This window comes from Emys orbicularis, chromosome 1 (genome assembly GCF_028017835.1).
Source record: "Emys orbicularis isolate rEmyOrb1 chromosome 1, rEmyOrb1.hap1, whole genome shotgun sequence".
Lineage (NCBI taxonomy): Eukaryota > Metazoa > Chordata > Testudines > Emydidae > Emys > Emys orbicularis.
This window is the reverse complement of record NC_088683.1, coordinates 86,664,990-86,685,131: the sequence shown is the minus strand read 5'-3', so window position 1 is coordinate 86,685,131 and position 20,142 is coordinate 86,664,990. Positions and strand designations below refer to the sequence as shown.

The 20,142-nt window shown below is 42.6% G+C and overlaps 1 protein-coding gene across 1 annotated transcript in view; it reads left to right on the top strand.

Annotated features, from left to right (window-relative positions):
• The first annotated feature begins 550 nt into the window (after nucleotides 1-550).
• NDUFA12 (NADH:ubiquinone oxidoreductase subunit A12) overlaps nucleotides 551-20,142 on the top strand; it is a 42,275-nt gene continuing 22,683 nt past the window's right edge. Inside the window, exon 1 of the mRNA XM_065410056.1 lies at nucleotides 551-666. Within this exon, the coding sequence (XP_065266128.1) occupies nucleotides 578-666 (89 nt within the window). The 5' untranslated portion in view covers nucleotides 551-577. The remainder of the gene's footprint in view (nucleotides 667-20,142) is intronic.

Sequence of the window (20,142 nt, the reverse complement as noted above, 5' to 3'; positions counted from 1 at the left end):
GGAGCGTGCAGGTGGAGTAAGCACCTGAAATCAGTCCTTAGCGTTGGCACAGTGTGGTTATAAATCATAGGGGCTGCAAAGTAAAAAAGCTCCTGGGGCTGGGGTGACGATAAACCTGGATGCCCGGGGCAAACGCAGCTCCACAACTGTCTGGTTGCTGATGGATAAAGGTGAATCTAGGGACTGATACAAACATTAACGTGAGCAAAGAGAGGCCTTTACATTTAACCCTCATCGGGCTCCCAGATCGGCCAGCGCGGACGGGACGGGAGCACATAACCCCGCGGCACCGACCTGCCCCGGGCTGGCTGCCCAGTACCGCTGCCCGCGCCGGGCTAGAGCTGGGCAGCGCGTCTGAGTCGCGGCCAGGGCAGCCCCGGCACCAGTCCCGCCCTGCCAGCGCCCAGCTGAGTCCCGCAGCCCCGCCTGGCGGGGTGAGGGGCGCCCGCCCGGAGGCGAGGCCCCGCCCGGCGATGACCTGAGGGGCGCGGCGGGCGGCGCTGTCTATCCGTGCCGGAAACCAGGTCGCCCGGAACTGTCGGTTGCGGCTGCGCCCGGCCCAGCGGCGGCCGCCAAGATGGCGGAGTACGTGCGGGTGCTGAGGCGGGCGCTGCAGCAGCTCGGGGGTCACGGCGGCCTCCGCGGCGTCCTCTGGCAGCTGCTCAGGTACGAAGCGCCCCCCCCCCCCCCCCACGCGCCTGGGGCCGGCTCGTGACACCGCCCCGGGAACGGGAGTGACCTTGGGGCAGGGAGACCCCGACCTCTGGTGCCCAGGGAGCGGGGCTGCCACAGCTCTGCGCGGGGACTAGAGCGTCCCCCTGGCCGCGGGGGGCTCGTCTGTCTGGGGAGGTACACGCTGTGCGTGGGGGGCTTACTCGCTTTGGCTTCAGGCTCTCCCCGCCCCCAGGGAGCCTCGGGGGGAGGCTGGTTTGATTGTGTGGCTCGTCTGGCTGTTCCCGCGGGTGGGGTTTCTGGGCTTGTTATCGAGCAGCCTTGAAGTACTTTCTTTCCCCCTCCGTTAGCCTGGGTGAGTAACTCCTTTGGACTGGTAAATGAACTATCGTGGTAAGGGAGGATAAGCGAGTCTGTGTTGGCGCTACTATAGTTTCATAGTGACTGCAAAGCTGCTTTGTGGTGTTTCCTGCCTTGAGTGCCCTATTTTCCTGCCTAGATGACCTACCGAGGTCCCTTCGAGTCCCTACACTTCTTGGCTATGTCTAAGTGACAGCTTATGTCCTCATAACTTATGTCGCTCAGGGGGATGAATAAATCATCCCCCCGAGTGACCTAAGCACCAATGTGGACATAGCCATAGAAGTGTAGGACTGGATGGGACCGCAATAGGTCATCTAGGCTGGAAAATAGGGCACTCAAGGCATACTCTTGTAAGCTTCAAGATAGGGTCCATTAGAGTCAATTGTCTTCTGTCAGGTATAACAGCACATTTTCTTTCTTCATGTGACTTCATAGAGGAGAGCACTGCTGTAAGAGTTGGCACATGGCCGCAGCACCTTTTAAACAGTAGTTGGTAGATAGCAAGTGTGCACGATTCCTATGAACCCAACACTTCACAGACCAAGGCTATAAAATACTTTGATGAAACAATTTTTAAAAGGCCTAACGGACATTCACAAGTGGGAGCCTACTGATTCTCGCAACTTGAATTTGGTAACAAAACTAATAGGTCGTTCCTATTAGCCCTTTGGGTCTTGCTTTCTGTACCACCTCTTAACGCTACTCATTCTGGTAGCCGCTACCCCTGCCAACATGATCAGAGAAAGAGTTCTGACAGCCAACCTGCCTTATATTGAGCGTTGGCCTGCTAAACCCAGGGTTGTGAGTTCAGTCCTTGAGGGGGCCATTTAGGGAACTGGGGTAAAAATCTGTCTGGGGATTGGTCCTGCTTTGAGCAGGGGGTTGGACTAGATGACCTCCTGAGGTCCCTCCCAACCCTGATATTCTATGATTCTGTAATGTTCAGGCCTCCAGCTTTCTGACTCAAATTGTATCTTAAAGGTTATCACTGTCTTCCTTCCTTCCTTCCCAGGGCCTTAAACTTCCTAGGTGTTTTTAGCTACTATTAAGACAGGACTAAGCTGTTTAGAAAGGCAAAAATGATTTGTGGCTTTTGGAGAAGGCTGTGTGTCCAGCCATTTCAGCTCAAAGATAAAATGGCAAAATGATGCTGAGTACACTGCTGAGTACCTATTAAGTGTTTTTGTGCCTGGATATCTTAGGACTCATTCAACTAGGGCAGGGGTCGGCAACCTTTTAGAAGTGGTGTGCTGAGTCTTCATTTATTTACTCTACGGTTTTGCATGCCAGTAATACGTTTTAACGTTTTTAGAAAGTCTCTTTCTATAAGTCTATAATATATAACTAAACTATTGTTGTATGTAAAGTAAATAAGGTTTTTCAGATGTTTAAGAAGCTTCATTTAAAATTAAATTAAAATGCAGAGCCCCCCGGGCTGGTGTGAGTGCCACTGAAAATCAGCTTGCGTGCCGAAGGCGGCACGCGTGCCATAGGTTGCCTACCTCTGAACTAGGGGAATGGCAGTCAATGGCATGCATCTGAAATGTCCCTTTATCTAAAACTTGTTGGCCTGCTACATGGGGTTTGGTTCCTATCTTTATGGATCGTTATTTTCTTAATATTGCACCAAGAGTGCAGTGTGTCAATTGCTGTCTAACTAATAGGGCTCATCAGGAAAGGTGTAAGGATCTGTGGGGCTAGAACTTTGGACTGTTGGTCCCTGAGTGACAGCTGCATCCAGTCGATGGGCTGTGAGGTTTGTGGGGCCAAGCTCCACTAGATGTCATGCTCACAGACATCCTAAATGGCAGAGCCTACCATGTTCCCTGATTGGCTCAGGCATGCTATTTAAGGTCTTGAAACACCTGCAGGGCAGGCAGATCTCCATTTTGCTGCTGCAAATGGACCCTGCTGTGTATTCCTGATACCTTGTCTTACTCCTGGTTTTTGGCCCCAGTCCTGCTCTTGAAACCTGGTCCCACTTCTGATTCCTGGTCCCCTGCTCTGCTCCTGACATCTTGCCCTGCCTCTGTTCCATTAACCCTATTTCAGCTGGCTCACTTGGCTCCGACCAGTGCAGCTCATTGACCTCAACTCCAACCTGATCCTATGGCATGACACTAGAACAGTTTGTTGTTTCTTGCCTTGATCCTCTAGACTGAATTTGGACCATGTCCCCTCTAACCCAGGCCCCGGCCTTGACCCGTGCCCTGTAGCTGGGATCCTGACAGATGGTCACTGTTAGCCGGTGATCTATAGCTGGTCTATATGCCATGAACAAGAAAACTGGATGATTTGCCCTCACTGAGCTACTCTGATGCTCCTCCTCCCTTCCTCTTGTTGGAAACTATCTTTAAATAAGGCTTCTGGAGGTGGAGAGGAACTAAGTCAATTAGAAGGGGCACCCCGTAACTGCAGGCTGTTGCTCTAAAAAGGTTCCAAGGATGCCTGGTTGTGCCCTCCACTTCTATAGTGTTGTCTCCATGGACGCAGTATATTCAGTGAACATGGAAGTTGTGGAGATAGTGTCTTTTTGAGTTAAAAGTGAAAAGTATTGGAAAATGACTTCTAAGCTCCATGTTACCTAAAATAGATTTTCTATGCAGTGACGGGGTAATTATGTTCTGAGTAAAATACTGATGCCTGTCTCAAAGTATTGTGAATCTTGTTTATATATTCATGAAGGGCTTTGAGAACTCATCTGAAAGGCACTATGTTTTTTATTTAGTATTTGCATGTTAATCTTGTTCTTATTACAATTCAGTTCCAGGATACATTTTGTCAACAAGAAAGGATTTCAAACTGTAGTTTTCCTATAATATTTTGCATTATTGCAAATAACACATGCCGGGTACTATTAATATACTAATAAGGACCTGGATTGGATCATATAAATGGACTAAAATTAGTGGAGAGCATACAGTGTGTTCCTGATACAGCATGAAGAAACTTGTAACTGTTTTCTTTCACTATGCTACCAACTTTGTAACTTTGCTGGGTTTCATATGATTCATAGATTTTTATGACCAGAAAGGACCTTTAAATCATCTAGTCTTTTCTTCTGTGTAACACTGGTGATTGAATTTCATCCAGTTACTCCTCTATTGAGCCCAGTAGTTTGTGTTTGACTAAAGTGTGTCTTCCAGAAAGGCATCCAGTCTTGAAGATATCAAGAGATAGAGAATCCACCACTTCCCTCAGTAGTTTGAGCCAATGATGAATCAACCTCATTATTAAAAATTTGTGCCTTCCTTATAATTTGAATTTGTCTGGCTTCAGTTTCCAGCCATCAGTTCTTGCTGTGCCTTTCTCTGCTAGATTAAAGATTTAGTACCGTGAAGGTAACTGTACTCCATAATTAAGTTACCCCTTGATCATCTTCTTGGTAAACTAAGTAGATTGAGCTTGTGGAGAAGGTTAAGTAATGTGGTGAATTAATGTTATTTTACATATGGGGTTGTGCAAAGTAAAACCTGTGGTTGGACATGAGACAAGGTCTTAACATCTGAGGACTCTCTGTAAAAACCCGTTTGGATACCAGGAGCCATCCAGTAAAAGGAGAAGTTGGATTTTCTGGGACCTAGCTGAAGTTGCCAGGATTGGATTCTCAAGATACCAGAGACTAGTCCATCAGGGACTGTAGGCGTCCAGGCTATCGGGAAAGTGGGATTGAGACCAAATTCAGAGGACGTAGGATCCAGCAGCTTCTGAGAAGGAAATTTGAACTGGGATCTGTAGTAAGACTTCCCTGTGCTTGAGAGGGTAAAAAGGGAACCTCTAGATGAACAGTGAATGAGTTCCTTCATGAGTTTAATTGTAAGTAACAAAGTAAGAGTTTGCTAATCAAGTTTGGCGTGGAGTTGTAGTGACTGGGTTTTCCTACAATGGCCTTCAAAGAGCACCTAGGGACAGGGTCCTTGCAATAGGGAAGCAGAGTGAGGGGACCTTCCAAGTGCAAAGGTTGGTGGTGGCAGCAGTTATAGATTCCAAGGCCAGAAGGGGCCATTATGATGATGTAGTCTGACCTCCTGTATAACACAGGCCATAGAACTTCCCCCAAAATAATTCCTAGAGCAGATCTTTTAGAAAAGCATTCAATCTTAATTTAAAAATTGTCGTGATGGTGAGTCCATCACAACCCTTGGTAAATTGTTTCAATGATTAATTACTCTCCCTGTTAAAACATTTACATCCTATTTCCAATCTAAATTTGTCTAGCTTCAACTTCCAGCCACTGGATCATGTTACACCTTTCTCTGCTAGGTTGAAAACTCCATTATTAAATATTAGTTCCCCATGTAGATACTGATAGACTGTACAATCAAGTTATCCCTTAACCTTCTTTGTTAAGCTAAATAGATAGACTCAAAGAGATCAATCACCATAAAGCATGTTTTCTAACCCTTTAATCATTCTTGTATACTTCTCTGAACCCTCTCCAATTTATCAACATCCTTCTAGAATTCTGGGCACCAGAACTGGACACAGTATCCCAGCAGCATTTGCACCAGTGCCAAATAGAGGTAAAATAACCTCTCTGCTCCTACTTGAGATTTTCTTGTTTATGCATCCCAGGAGTGCCTTCGCTCTTTTGGCCACATCATCAAGAGGGAGGGATAGCTCAGTGGTTTGAGCATTGGCCTGCTAAACCCAGGGTTGTGAGTTCAATCCTTGAGGGGGTCACTTAGGGATCTGGGGGAAAATCAGTACTTGGTCCTGCTAGTGAAGGCAGGGGGCTGGACTCAATGACTTTTCAGGGTCCCTTCCAGTTCTATGAGAGAGGTATATCTCCATATATTATCACACTGGGAGCTCATGTTCAGCTGATTATCCTCCATGACCTCCAAATCTCTTTCAGAGTCATTGCTTCTCAGGTTAGAGTCCCCCATCATATAAGTATGGCCTACATTCTTTGTTCCTACATGTATACATTTATATTTAGCTGTATTAAAACACACATTGTTTCCTTACACCCAGTTTACCAAGTGATCCAGATTGCTGTGAATCAATGACCTGTCCTCTTCATTATTTCCCACTCCCCCAATTTTTGTGTTATCTGCAAACTTTATCAGTGATGAATTTTTCTTCCATGTTATGTTAAATAGTGTAGGGTCAAGGACTGATCCTGCCAGACCCACTGGAAATACATCTGATTGATGATGATTGCCTGTTTGTAATCAGTTAGCCAGTTTTTAATCCATTTAATGTGCACCATGATGATTTTATATCATTCTAATTTTGTAATCAAAGTGTTGGGCAGTACCAAGTCAAAGTATATTGTGTCAACACTATTACCTCTGTCTACCAAACTTGTAATCTCATTAAAAAAAAAAATCAAGTTAGTGTGACAGGATTTATTTTCCATAAACCCATGTTGATTTGTATTAATTACATTACCTTCCTTTAATTCTTTAGTAATTGAGTCCCATATGAGCCACTCCATTATCTTGCCTAGGATCAATGTCAGACTGACAAGCCTAGAATTATCTGGGTCATCCCACTTACCCTTTTTAAAAACTGGCACAACATTAGCTTTCTTCCAGTCTTCTGGAACTTCCCCAGTGTTCAAGACTTACTGAAAATCAACATGAACTGTCCAGCGAGCTCCTGAGCCAGCTCTTTTAAAACTCTTGGATGCAAGTTATCTGAACCCGCTGATTTTAAAATGCCCAACTTTAGAAGCTTCTGTTTAACATCCTCCAGAAATACTAGTGGAATGGAAAGAGTGTTATCCTCACCATATAATGAGATGCTATCCTTTGTTTTTCCCCAAATACAGAACAGAAATATTTATTGAACACTTCTGCCTATTCTGAAGTATTATTGATAATTCTACAATTTTTATCTAGCAATGTACAAATACTATTGTCAGGACTTTTTGTTCCTAATATACTTTAAAAATTCTCCTTTTTATTGTCCCTAACTCTGCTGGCCATAGATTTCTCCTTGTGCCCCTTTGCTTCCCTTTTCAATTTTCTACAGTTCCTAACTTCTGACACATTCATTTTGTTATTTATGCATCTATAAACAATTTTCACAGCCTTCATCTTCCCTCTAAACCAAGTTGGTTTTTTAACCAACACAGCCTTCTTCCTCAATTTTGGGATTGTGCCTTTTTTGGGCATCTAGTAAGGTGCTCTTAAATTATTCCCAATTATCATTTGCATTTTTCTGATTAAATTCTTCCTCACAGCTGGCTCATCCTCCCAAGCGTTTGGCTCATAATTGTTTTCAGCTTTGTGAAATTGGCCCTGTTAATGCACCAAGTATATATATTGCAGATCTGGACTTGATTCTGTTTGCACATTATAAATGTGATTAAGTCATGATCACTCGTACCTAAGCTACCATTAATTTTTAGTTCTGTGAACAGTTCTTCTTTGTCTCTTAAGAAAAGATATAATAAAGAATTCCCACATGTTGGCTGCAACACTTTTTGAATTAGGAAATTGTCCTCTGTAATGTTTAGAAATTTCAAGGATGTTTTAGTATTGGCAGCATGAGACTGCCAGCATATGTCACTCAAACTGAAATCCTCCATGGTCACGTGCCCCCCCCCCCCCCAACCCTCCTGCACATTATAGATATGTGCGTGAGGAGCTGGTCATCCTGTTCCTGAATGTCATTTGGTGATCTGTAGCAGACAGCAACTAGTATCCCATCTTGTGCTTTATCTGTTAGGACATTGATCCATAAGCATACATGATAATTTTCTTCCGAGTTATCAATGATTCAGAAACAGATAATGCCATTTTTGACAGAATCCCCTTCCCCCACCCATTTTGCTCACTTGATCCTTCCTAAATAGGTTATAACAATTGATTTTAACATTCCAGTCATGCGGATCATCCCACCACGTTTCAGTAACACCAACTACATCGAATTTATTTTCATAAATGAGCAATTGCAATTCCTCTTGTTTGTTACCCAGGCTCCTAGTATCGGTTTATACGCAATTAAAGAATTTCTTCTTTACATGTTCTTGAGCGTCTTGATTCATTTTGTTCTCAACATCTTGACTTTGTGCTGAATGCTCATATCTTCCCTCTTTTTATCCTCCCCTTTTGTTGTTCGTTTAACCCTCTCCTGACTATTCTAGCCAGCCTGTCCCCAAGGAGGTTGGTCCCCCTTCTACTGAGATGGAGACTGTCCAAATGATACAGACCTCTCTCCTCATAGAAGGCAGATCAATGTTCCACAAAACCAAAACCCTCCCCCTTACACCACTTACCTAGCCAGTACTTCACTTTCTGAATCTTTTCGCTTCCTTCACTAGTGGGACAGGAAGGATCTCAGAGGCGATTGCTTGGACATTCTTCCTCAGCGTTCCTTGAAGTAATCTGTTATCCGAGCCCAGGCTGTAGGAAACCTGGGGGCTGCGACAGAGCTTTTCAAGTCTCTCATTTTAAGGCATTTTTTTCTAGCCCTTGAATCACTTTTGTGGCTCTATACTGCATCCTCTCAAATGTTTCCGCAATCTTTTAAAAATGTGAACACCAGAATTGTACACAGTAATCCAGTATCGATCCAGTGCCATATACAGAGGAAAAATCACCTCCCTGCTCCCATTTATACATCCTGTTGAATTGCTTATCCACTATGACCTTTTAATCCTTTTCACAGTTGCTGCTTTCCAGGATGTAGTCCTCCATTCTGTCTGTGTGGCCTGCATTCTTTGATCCTAGATGCATGTCCTGGCATTTGGCTGCATTAAAATGCATTTTGTTTAAATGGGCCCAGCTTAACAAAAGATCCATCTCATTCTCTATCACTGCTCTGTCCTTCTCTTCATTTTTCATATTGAGGTTCACAGATCTATTACAACGGGTAGTTCAGCCTGCTTGCAGCTTGGGGCAGAACTAGACCTGTCAGTTACTAGCAGGAGAGGACTGCCCCACTCCCTGAAGTTCCCTCCAGTTTTTCTGTTCTCATAGCTGCAGCTGGCTCAAGCAGGACTTCCTGCTGTAGGGCTTTTCATGAGGGGAGTGAAGCTAGAAGGTCAGCACACCAGGTGGAAGATCATGCCTGAATCCTGGTAGTCCATGCCTAAGACTATGGAGCTTAGCGACCTCCTTTATTTCCCCCCTCCAATTCTCCGTGAGTCATGGATGGAGACCACCGGACACAGCATAGATGCTGACAATGCCAGAAAGTACAGTATGGTGTCTTTGGGCCTAGCTCCCTCCTGCTCCCACCACTACAGGGGTCCGCTTTTCTGCACATGGATCTCTACTCATATTCCAGGCTAAAACCACCAGGAGAAACAGACCTATCTGGCCTTTGTGAATCACGTGTAGAGAGCCCATTCTGGAGCCCCAGGCCAGGGAGATCCAAGTGGAGAAAGGGAGACAAATAAGCCCAGCCTCTTTGAGGACGGGATCACTAACCACCATTCTGAAAATATTTCTAATCTCCGAGTCCAATTTTGCTCCCCCTCTGAAGCGCAATTAGGGGGACAAATTTCCAAAGGGGAAATAAATGAAAAATAAAATCAGCACCATTTCCCCTGCTCTCTTTCACTGTGTGCAGCAGGACAGATCAATGCAGAAGAGACTAGGCCATAGACGTGTTGATTCCTCTAGATGTGCATACGCACACCACCACAAAGGGAAGCCTTCCTCCTTCAGGGAGGAAGGTTAGTCCTAATCAAGTCAGAGAAACAAATAGTAAAATATTGTTTAAGAAAAAGCAAACCTGTGGATAGATTCTTTCAGGCAGGAGTGTAATGAGTATCTGCAACTGCCCTACACAAGCTATAGCTATATATTCTTCCCCCCTTCCCCCCAAATGCATCCTGGAAAGATGTAGTAGAAGGATAGGGATTTTCTGTTGCACCTAAAAGACTGGCAAAGCATCAGTCTGTCTTACCCCTCTTCTGATGCAGGTCACCATGTCCTACTTATTGGGCTGTCATTCCTAGCTGCTGCAGTGGGTCACTGTGCCCTAATGTCCAGGTTATTGACACTGCACCGCATATTCTTCATAATTGTATGATTATGATATGCTTATAACGTAATTGTGATGCATCTGATACAAGATATGTCTTGTGAGGTGTCATTGGAAAAGTTATGATTTGCTGAGTATGAACTGTGACGGGTTGGATCACAGAAACCCCCTTGTGATCCAACTGATGTGCCAAGACTACTTTTGCCCCTGCTTTTCCTGCCAGCTCGGGACTCCAGCACCCTGTTTTGCTGAGCCAGACACACCCATCTGCTCCAGCACAGACCCAGGGTCTGAACCACGTGCCCCAAACAGCTGCAGACTTAACCTGAAAGCAGCTTACAGAAGTGTTCCTGTCTTTAACACTCAGATGCCCAACTCCCAATGGGGTCCAAACCCCAAATAAACTCATAAATCATTTGCCCTCTATAACACTGATAGAGATGCACAGCTGTTTGCCCCCCCCCCCGATATTAATACGTACTCTGGGTTAATTAAAAAGTAAAAAGTGATTTTATTAAATACAGAAAGTAGGATTTAAATGGTTCCAAGTAGTAACAGACAGAACAAAGTGAATTACCAAGTAAAATAAAATAAAACATGCAAATCTAAGCCTAATACAGTAATAAAACTAAATACAGATAAAATCTCACCCTCAGAGATGTTCCTATAAATTTCTTTCACAGACTGGGCGCCTTCCTAGTCTGGGCATAATCCTTTCCCCTGGTACAGCCCTTGTTCCAGCTCAGGTGGTAGCTAGGGGATTTCTCATGATGGCTGCCACTTTGTTCTGTTCCACCCACTTATATACCTTTTGCATAAGGCGGCAATCTTTTTGTCCCTCTCTGGGTTCCCACCCACTCCTTCTCAATGGAAAAGCACTAGGTTAAAGATGGATTCCAGTTCAGGTGATCACTGTAAGACTTCATTACCCACTTGCCAGCACATACGTATACAGGAAGACTTACAAGTAAAACAGAGCCATCTACAGACAATTGTCTTCGTTAATGGGAGCCATCAAGATTCCAAACCACCATTAATGGCCCACCCTTTGCATAATTACAATAGGCCCTCAGAGTTATATTTTATATTTCTAGTTTCAGATACAAGAGTGATACATTTATACAAATAGGATGACCACACTCAGTAGATTATAAGCTTTGTAATGATACCTTACAAGAGACTTTTTGCATGAAGCATATTCCAGTTACATTATATTCATACTCTAGAGAGCTGGTTGTGAAGGGCCTATTCAGGGTAAAGGGCCATTGGGGAAACAATAGGCCTTAGGAGAAGCTTATCCCCCACCTGGTGAGCCTTCCTGAGAATGCTCCTGACAGCCTATGAGTAATGGCTGCTATGATTCAGCAGGGCATGCTTGGGAATGTGACCAAACCACATGACATTGAACTCCATTTTGGTACCTGTATTTTTCCACAAACTGGGCTGGGAACTGAGTTTGGAACGAAGGGTTCCTGCCATATTGAAAAGCTATATAAGGCAGGGAGTGACGACATCTCTTGGCCTCACTCCCCACACAAGAGAACTCCTGGAATCACCTGAGGAACAAAGACTGAACTAGGGGAAGTGCTGGTCCTAGGCTAAAGGGATTTCTAGCCTGTGTATGGAAACTTGGTGGACTGCTTGTATCATCAGTGAGGGTGAGAAATTGCTAATTCAAATCCTATCTAGTTTGTATAAGACTTAATTTGCGGTTTTTATTTAATTTCCTAGGTAACCTGCTTTGATCTGTTTACTGTCACTTATAATCACTTAAAATCTATATTTCTGTAGTTAATAAACTTGTTTTATGTTTTATCTAAACCAGTGTGCCTTTAAGTAAAGTGTCTGGGGAAAATCTCAGCTCTGTGAGCAAAGGCTTTTGCATAGCTTTCCCACATCAAGGGGAAGGCAAACTTTATTGAGTTTACATTGTACAGCTCCCCGTGCAATGCAAGAGGGAATAATTTTGGGTTTATACTCCAATGGGGGGGAGGGGCAGCCTGGGGAGCTGGGAAATTGGCTGTCTGTCTTTGAGTGGCTTAGGTAAAGCACTCAGGTACCTCAGTTGGGTGTAGGGCACCATCTGCTGTTGGGTGATACAGCCAGCCTCTCCAGGCCGTTATCCCCAACAAAGCAGTTTGAGTAGGGGCAGCCCAGCTGGGTGGTTAGAGGTTCAGAGCAGTTACCACGGCTCCCAGACTGCACCCAGGGCATCACATGTTATTCCCAGCTTCTGTTGCAGGTTGCTATGCCTCCCCTCCACCTCCTCCCTTCAAGGGATAGCTATGGAAAGATGAGAGGACAGCAGCCCAGATTTGGGGAAAATGGCAAATAATAAGGGGCCTCATGGACTACCATTTATCTCTTTCTACTCCAATTTCTATTTTATAAGGCCAAAAGGTTCCTCAGTGGATACCAGTCAAAACTTTAACCTGGTATCACTGCCAAAGGTAAATGTCTCTTTTTCCCAGTGGTCAGGGACTTGACATTTCTAAATGGGGGAAATTTTCACCTGGAAGAGTGGCCTCCTCACTATTACAGGCCTTTCTCAGGCAGCAAGGTCCAGGCAGGCATCATCTCATCCCCCTCCTTTGGGCATAAAAACTCTCAGGTGGCATCAGGCCAACAAAAACAAAACAGATCTGAACTGTCATCCAACACCCTAAGTGTTCACAAGCAATGCTAACGTAGGTTGATAATATAGTCCCTCTCAAACTAAAAATTGCATGGTCTAAGGGCTTCTCCTTGGAGTGGGGGTCTTGGATTCAAATCTTTCATGCACTTATAGGAGATTTGGTCCTTGGGATCCAGACACTAAGACAAATCAGTTCATAGTTACCATAGCAATACAATGGAAAATTTTATGGAAAAGTGAAACTATTTAGAGTCATCAGAAAAGTTGACTTACAATCCTGGCTCCTGCCAGACACTATAGAAAGGAATACAGCTTACATGGCAAGCAGAAGCTGTCCATGAAGTACAACAGGAGAAAATGCCTCTTTATAGGTGATACCTAGTGTCATGGTTACAGGACTAGCTTCACTCTTGACCCCTCTCTGGTCTGTGAGTGCCCCCCTCAGGTCTTAGGCTTTGTCCCTTCACCTCAGGGGGCAGAATCCCATGTTTCTCCCACTCTTGAACAGAATCCTGGGCTCCTGCACCCTGATCTATCATATTTATCCTGCAGGTCCAGCGGAGCTCAGGCACCTGCAGTTCTTCTCTTCAGGAGAGCCTGTGATTTGTGGAGTAGTGATCCAAAACATCCCTCTTAAAATAAAGTATTTTTTAATCTTGATGGGAACAAAGCAAAGCATAGCATGACAGAGAGTTGATTTTAAAAAGGTTTACACACATCTCTTACCTAGAGTCTTGTCATCTCTTGGCAGAGATCCCAGGTGCTTCTCAGACACCTCGAACTCTGGAGTCTGGGTTCATTTTAGGCCCTCAAGGACTGAGGCAGGGAGAGCTATCTTTTAATCCAGCCAAAAGTCTTTGTTCTCAATTTTCTCTGGGCTTGGATATGCTGCCCAAAACCAGTTTGGTGAGCTCTACAGGCAGTGGTCAAGCCAAAGCAAAAGGTCCTCGCATTGTTTCTCAAGAGTTTTATAGCAACTCCTCAAGTGTTTGAGGGATGTGTTACCTCAAGTTATTGTCCTGCCTTCGTGTTTTTTTGGTTTTTTTTTTCTTCAAAAGACCAGTTGATTGGGTTCAAGGTAGGTATACAGTAAATATCTCAATAACCAGACCAAGGAACAATATTCATAATTATTGCAGGCAACTCTAAATAGTCACAGTTAGAACATGTGCAGGGTCAGTAGTTGCCCTTGATTTCCTCAGAGCTATTTGCAGGTCTCCCAGCTAGCCCTCATTGGAGCTTAACACCCAAATGGTGCCAGGCTCTCTCCGTTTGGGAGCAAAAGAGCAACCTACAGCTTTGATCAAATGAGGTCACTGAACATTGCCCAGGGGTGGGTACCCTATGGAGCTGTGCAAGAATTAAACAAACAGCTTTGTCCCATTTCCAGTCTCATTAGCCCATAAAAGGCCACAATATAAATGAAATCCTTCATTATCCGTTTCAAGTTAGAGCATTCCAACTTGCTCCCCATCCTATTTCTAGCTTCAGAGATTTGGGGACAAGCAGAGTAGGGCCTTGTCTGAGTTCCTGAGTAGGCTTGTTTTCAAAGCATTCCCATTTTACCATCCGTGGATAATTCTTATGTTTCGCAGATGGATGGCAGCCTTTTTCTTTTCTCAAATTCGATCATTACCATTTGATCTTACATGTGCTCCCAAAGGCCCTATCCAGTATTATTGTACCAATCATACTGGAAAACTGAAGCAAACACAAGGATACTGTTCCTGGAGTATCTTGGATTCCAGACAAACACAGGCACATGGTGCCTGGAAAGTCAATCATAAGGTTGGATTAAGAATGAATACCATCAAACACAAGGTCTTGTCTTAGAATAACATTAATAGAAGGTAGCCAAAATGAAAACAAGTGGTGTTACAAACAAAAATCCAATTCTTATTGGAGCCTTTTAGGAATTCTGATCTCATACACAGGTATGCTTCAGTGATCCAGAGTTTGATACCTATCCAGTAATTCGAGGTACCTCCTCCACCTTACACCATCTCATCTGTTGGTAGAGGTCTAGTTGCAGTTGTATAGTCTCCACTTCCACAACTGATGAATGCACAGAATAAGTAAGTTTGTTTGTTGGGGCAGGTGGAGGAGACCGGCTTTTCCCAGTTCAGTTAAGGGGGTCAGTACCAGAAAGAGGGAGCACATTATAGAGTCATAGAATATCAGGGTTGGGAGGGACCTCAGGAGGTCATCTAGTCCAACCCCCTGCTCAAAGCAGGATCAATCCCCAGACAGATTTTTGCCCCAGATCCCTAAATGGCCCCCTCAAGGATTGAACTCACAACCCTGGGTTTAGTAGGCTAATGCTCAAACCACTGAGCTATCCCTCCCCCAGCTAGAATACAATGATTCATTGAGGTTTCAAAGCACTGCTCCTGCCATGGATACCAGACCTGTTCTGGTCATGACAGACATTGTCTGATAGGGTTTTCATAACTGTGATCAGCTTTACCTTAGAGAGGAATTCTCCTGTCTTGGGCAGAGCAAAATTTCCTATCTCTGTGCAATGCCCACCAAGGGGGTGATGAATTCCAAGACTTACGTGGCAGAAGTCAGATTAGCAGAGCGATTGCTGGACCCAGAAATATCTTACCATCATAAGTCAACTTGGGCTGGTGATCTATCTCGTCTCTGGAAACCAGTAAATAACATGCCTAGTGGCTTCTCTGTGTTAGGACATAGGATATGGGGTGGTGAATGGCAGCTCTCAGGACAAGAAAAAAATATGAGAGGAAAGCAGAAATTGTGCTGATGCCTTTCTGGCTGTGGTCTCAGGCCTGATTAACCTGCCATTGGATCTTTGGATGTCTCTGAGTCACAGAGGAGGTCTGCTATTGCAAGATTAGTCCTCCGTCCAGGACCACACAGGTTTAAAATGTATACTTGGAGGAAGTGATTATTGTTCTTACATAACCTAAAAGAGAAGTCAACAAATAACTTATTCTACTAGCTGGTGCCAAGTCCGTAGTTAATTACCATATATAACTAGTGAAATAATAGTTTTGATTCCCCTGGGAGGGCTTTATTGTGGGTGTATAAGAATACCCAAACAGGTCAAATCTCTGTAATATAATGTTCTCAGCATGTTAAAGAAAAATAAGTTTTTGTACAAATCCCAGCATTGTATACTTCCTTAAGTCATCAACCATATTAAAACCCCACAAAGTCATAGAGCATGACTTTAGAACCTCATTATTCTTCTTGAAGCACTAGCCAGAAAGAACCTCTGCATGAGGTGGTGGTACACTTCCTATCCATTAGAGCAGGCCTTCTAAAGGCTACTATCTCCAGTCAGACACTTTTTTTTTTTTTTTTTTTTTAATTTGAAGTTGGGAGCTTTTTCTGATGAAACCCAATATTGTATTTTTAATTCAGATAGTAATTACACCTTAGTAACTAGGAGAAGATAAATATATTTATATATAATTTTGGATATCCACATTTAAAGATGCCTTCCTACCCTTGGAGACACATTGCTATAAAAATACTATTGGAATTGATCTATGGACCTTAGCATAAAGAATAGGAAACTTTATCCGTGCTTACCTTAAAATGTCCTTTCTTTGAGTAATAAGATCCACAGATCAAACCAACTTGGAGGCAAATGGATCATCAGAACAGAGATGGCAATTGACATCCAAAGACTTGTTTGTTGACAGGTGGAATTTACCATCCACTGAAGTAGAAGAAATTTTTTTCTCCCTCAAAGTATATTTAACACAATTTTTAATTGGGGGAAGTAGATTTGAATTATTCTGATTGTGAAAATTATCTCAACTGGAGGAAATTTCAGGGGCAGGGCATTCCCCTGTGCTAATAACTGACAGGTCTACTTCTGCCACCAAGCTGCAAACAAGCTGAAGAACTGATTGTAACAGATTTGTGGATATTATTATTCAAGAAAGGAATCTTTCAGATAAGCACAGACAAATTTTCCTATTTTGTATGTGTATTAAAAGAAGCTATTTTTTTTTCATCCTAATCATGGGCTCTTCAATGGAAGCATAACCTTAAATTTAAAGTACTAATTGATAGAGGCAGGCATTTAAATAGGTATTTTAGTCTGGTAAATTTGGTTCAGTTGTCTTGTAAAGCTTTCTGGAGAATATAGAAGGTGGCGTACTTTGAACAGACATAGGAAACATTTAATTGCATAAAACTAACACTGAGTTTAGCAAACAACCCCCAACTGTTGGACATTGTTTCAACATAGACCGCGTGCTATAGAAAAATCAATTTGCCATTTAGGGTCCTATTTCTGACATTCTTACAGCATACTTTTATCCATCTGGTCCAAGTATTGGATAGCTAAATCAAAGATGTAAATCTAGAAGATTAAAAACAAAAATTGTATCATGAAATTTTTCTCTTCTATGAACAAAAGACTGAACTGAGTCAGGTGAAATATTGCTAAAGATTTTTGAGGCAATTCAATACCAATTAAAAGAATGAAGCTGCTTCAGCATATGTCCTCCATGTCTGATTCTTATAAACATGAAAGCTTTTTTTGTGATTCTGTTTAACAGCATTCAAAGATAAGGGAAAACTAAAAATGTTCAATTTAAGGGGAGTGGTATGTCGCTGCACGTGGGAAAACACATCATGGTATACATCTATTAAACATGGAATTTGTTCCCTCTGGGTATGCCTGATCATCTGTTGAACTCTAAATGCCATTTTAGATATTGTCTCACTGCAGTTTTCTGTTTTTGATGATAAACTTAATAAAATGATAGTTTGTTACCATTTTAAATCCAAAATTACTCCTTTCCACTCAGCAGTTAGTTGTGTATTTCTATAATCTATCTGCTAATTTTTTAAAAAATGGTCTTACCGGGCTCCTGAATCTTATTGTTCCGCTAAATAAAATGCAGGAAGTTCCTTAAAGTGATACTGTCTGTTTAAATGTGCACTTCAGTCTGATATTTTATGTCCTGTTATTTACAAGCACTACCTAAAACAGCTATAACAGAAAGCTTTGTTTGTGAATAAACTCTCAGATAGCACTGTACTATGTTCAACACAGTTTCTTTGAATTTGCTAATATAGTAGGTTAAAAATTATCCAGATTAAATCAATCCTTCCATACTCCTTCAGTGTCAGCAACTACAACACAAAGCAAAATGACTGCATTCCCCAACTCTTTGAGAACAAAGTTTCGTATAAATCAAAACATTGCATATATATAAATAGATACTCTAAAAATCTTAAAATGAAAACTAGGTGCCTTGAAATGTCACAAGATTAAATTGAAACTCTAATAGTGGATCTCCCTAACGGCAACTCCTGGCGGTCCTAGTAATGAATTGTATTAAACCTTTGGGATCCCTTTTTCACTGACTGCCATACATTTTCTCACTTCCTGGACAATACAGACTTCCAAGTATGTCAGCAACTATTGTCATCTTGAAAAGGGCAAGAAACTTTTAGACAGAAAAATGAAATTGTCCCTTTAACCTGGTTTTAAAGTATTTAAGGACCCAATTCTGCCCTCACAGAGTTGCTGCTTCAGTTGAAGAGACGGCTGAATAGGCATGCAGCAATTACAACAAAAGTTAGTAATTGTAGCCTAGACTAATCTCAGATGTAATTCCACGTAAATCAATTAATTCTTATGTATATGGGAAAAAAATTTCAGTGAACCAGTTCTGAAGATTTTCTTGTGTTAAAGGTGTGAAGTTTTTCAACAAAGTTATGGAAAAGGTGATAGTCACCATGTTTTCACATGTTCTGGAACCATACTGTAAATATGAAGATGGGACAAAACCTAATAAGTAAACCATTTAACAGCAATTGGGGGTACCTAATTCTGACAATCATTGTCAGCAACAGTGCATTTTCCTACTGTGAATGGGTCCATAGGGGCTAAGGTTATTTTCAAGGCAGCACAATGAGACCGTGATAGAGATGGGACTAGAGTTTAGGAGTTTTTGGCTCCCAGTTCTATGCGTGGTCCACTGGAACTCACTGTTTCTGTGATGGAACACATCAAGTTATAGTTTGATGCTAGTCATTCTTAACATGATACAACATTATCTCTGTTTTAACACATAACCAAATAAACAATTAAAAGTAGATGCACTTTCCTAAAACTAGATCATATCATTTAATATAGAATATAAATCACTTTATCTTCACTTGGAAGCCAACTACTTGCCATTGAAGTTTGTATCAATACCTTTAACTTTTTTCCCATCATTTTGCATTTCATTGCATTTTATCATGTAATTAAAGACTATATTATAGATCTCAGCACAGACTTCTGCTACTTGAGGTACCAGACTAACTGATAACAGTAGTCGGGTTGTCTTCCTCTATGTGGGGAAGACAGTAGGGCGAGTTGAAGCAGACATTTTTCCAGTGGATTTCACAGCTATTTGCTGACAGCAGAAGAATTTTTAATCTTGGGTTCTGTTCCACATTCTGAGGGGAGTGGTCCCTAGTGGTTACAGACATATTTGGCCACCCCCCACCTCCCCCGCACACCGACACTTCTGCTTCTGGTCCCTCCAACCTGTGTTGTCTTGGTACCTCCTTCACCCTTGCCACCCCTCCACAGACCTGGTTCTAGTTTCCTCTGTATTCCAGTCAGGCTGTTGCCTCCTCCTTGCTGCCTAGGTACCAGCACCGGGAGCAGTGAGAGCACTGGAGAGAATCGCCCTGTTCTCAGTTTCTGTGCCTGTCACCATAGTGGCTCCTGGCTGCAGGAAGCATTTACATAGAAAATTCTGCTCGGACTTTGGCTGGAGCATACTCCAAACAAATGGAATCTTTGTAGAATTTAGCTGCCAAAGTCTAGCAAGTCTCTACTGAACATGTGTGAATTTAAGATTTTTCAGAGGCTTACAACTTAACCAAAATTGGGTGGATATTCACTACTATGACAGAAGGCATATCCCTGCCAAATTTCAAGTCCCTGCTCCAAAGCATAGAGCTTCTCAATTAAACATTTGAGATTTTTTGAAATTGGGGAAAATCCTATTTTTCCATAATTCTTCTGAGAAATGCCTGAGCTGTTTTTGCTGAATTTTTCCAAAAAATTCTGTAAGGCAGACTCCCTGTTTGGACAACATCAGTCCATATGGTTAGTTTGGCAGAGTTTTAAGCCACTGAGAACCAGGTCTTATAATAGAAAGTGTCAGGTAGCCATAACTGTAAGTGATTGTAGTAAAGAGGAAATAATCATTGAAGGCATGTCCCAAACTATTTAACTCATGTTTGTGATTTTGATCTGAACAGTATGCAAGCCCTGCATTCACTTAAGTATTACTGTGCTGGTAAAATGTACTGTACTTGATGAGATTTGAAACCAACGTCTTGGCCAGTTGTGGCTATTAAAGATCACATGGTATTTTTCATAAGACATGGGAAATGAACCCTGGTATCTTTGCTATATTCAAACTCTGCTACAATCCTTACAGCTTCAGGTATATACAGTATTTTTCATGTCCTCCTAAAATGTTGTGTAGTATTGCTCTTTGCTGTGTAACAGTGGCATTGTGTCAGAGTTG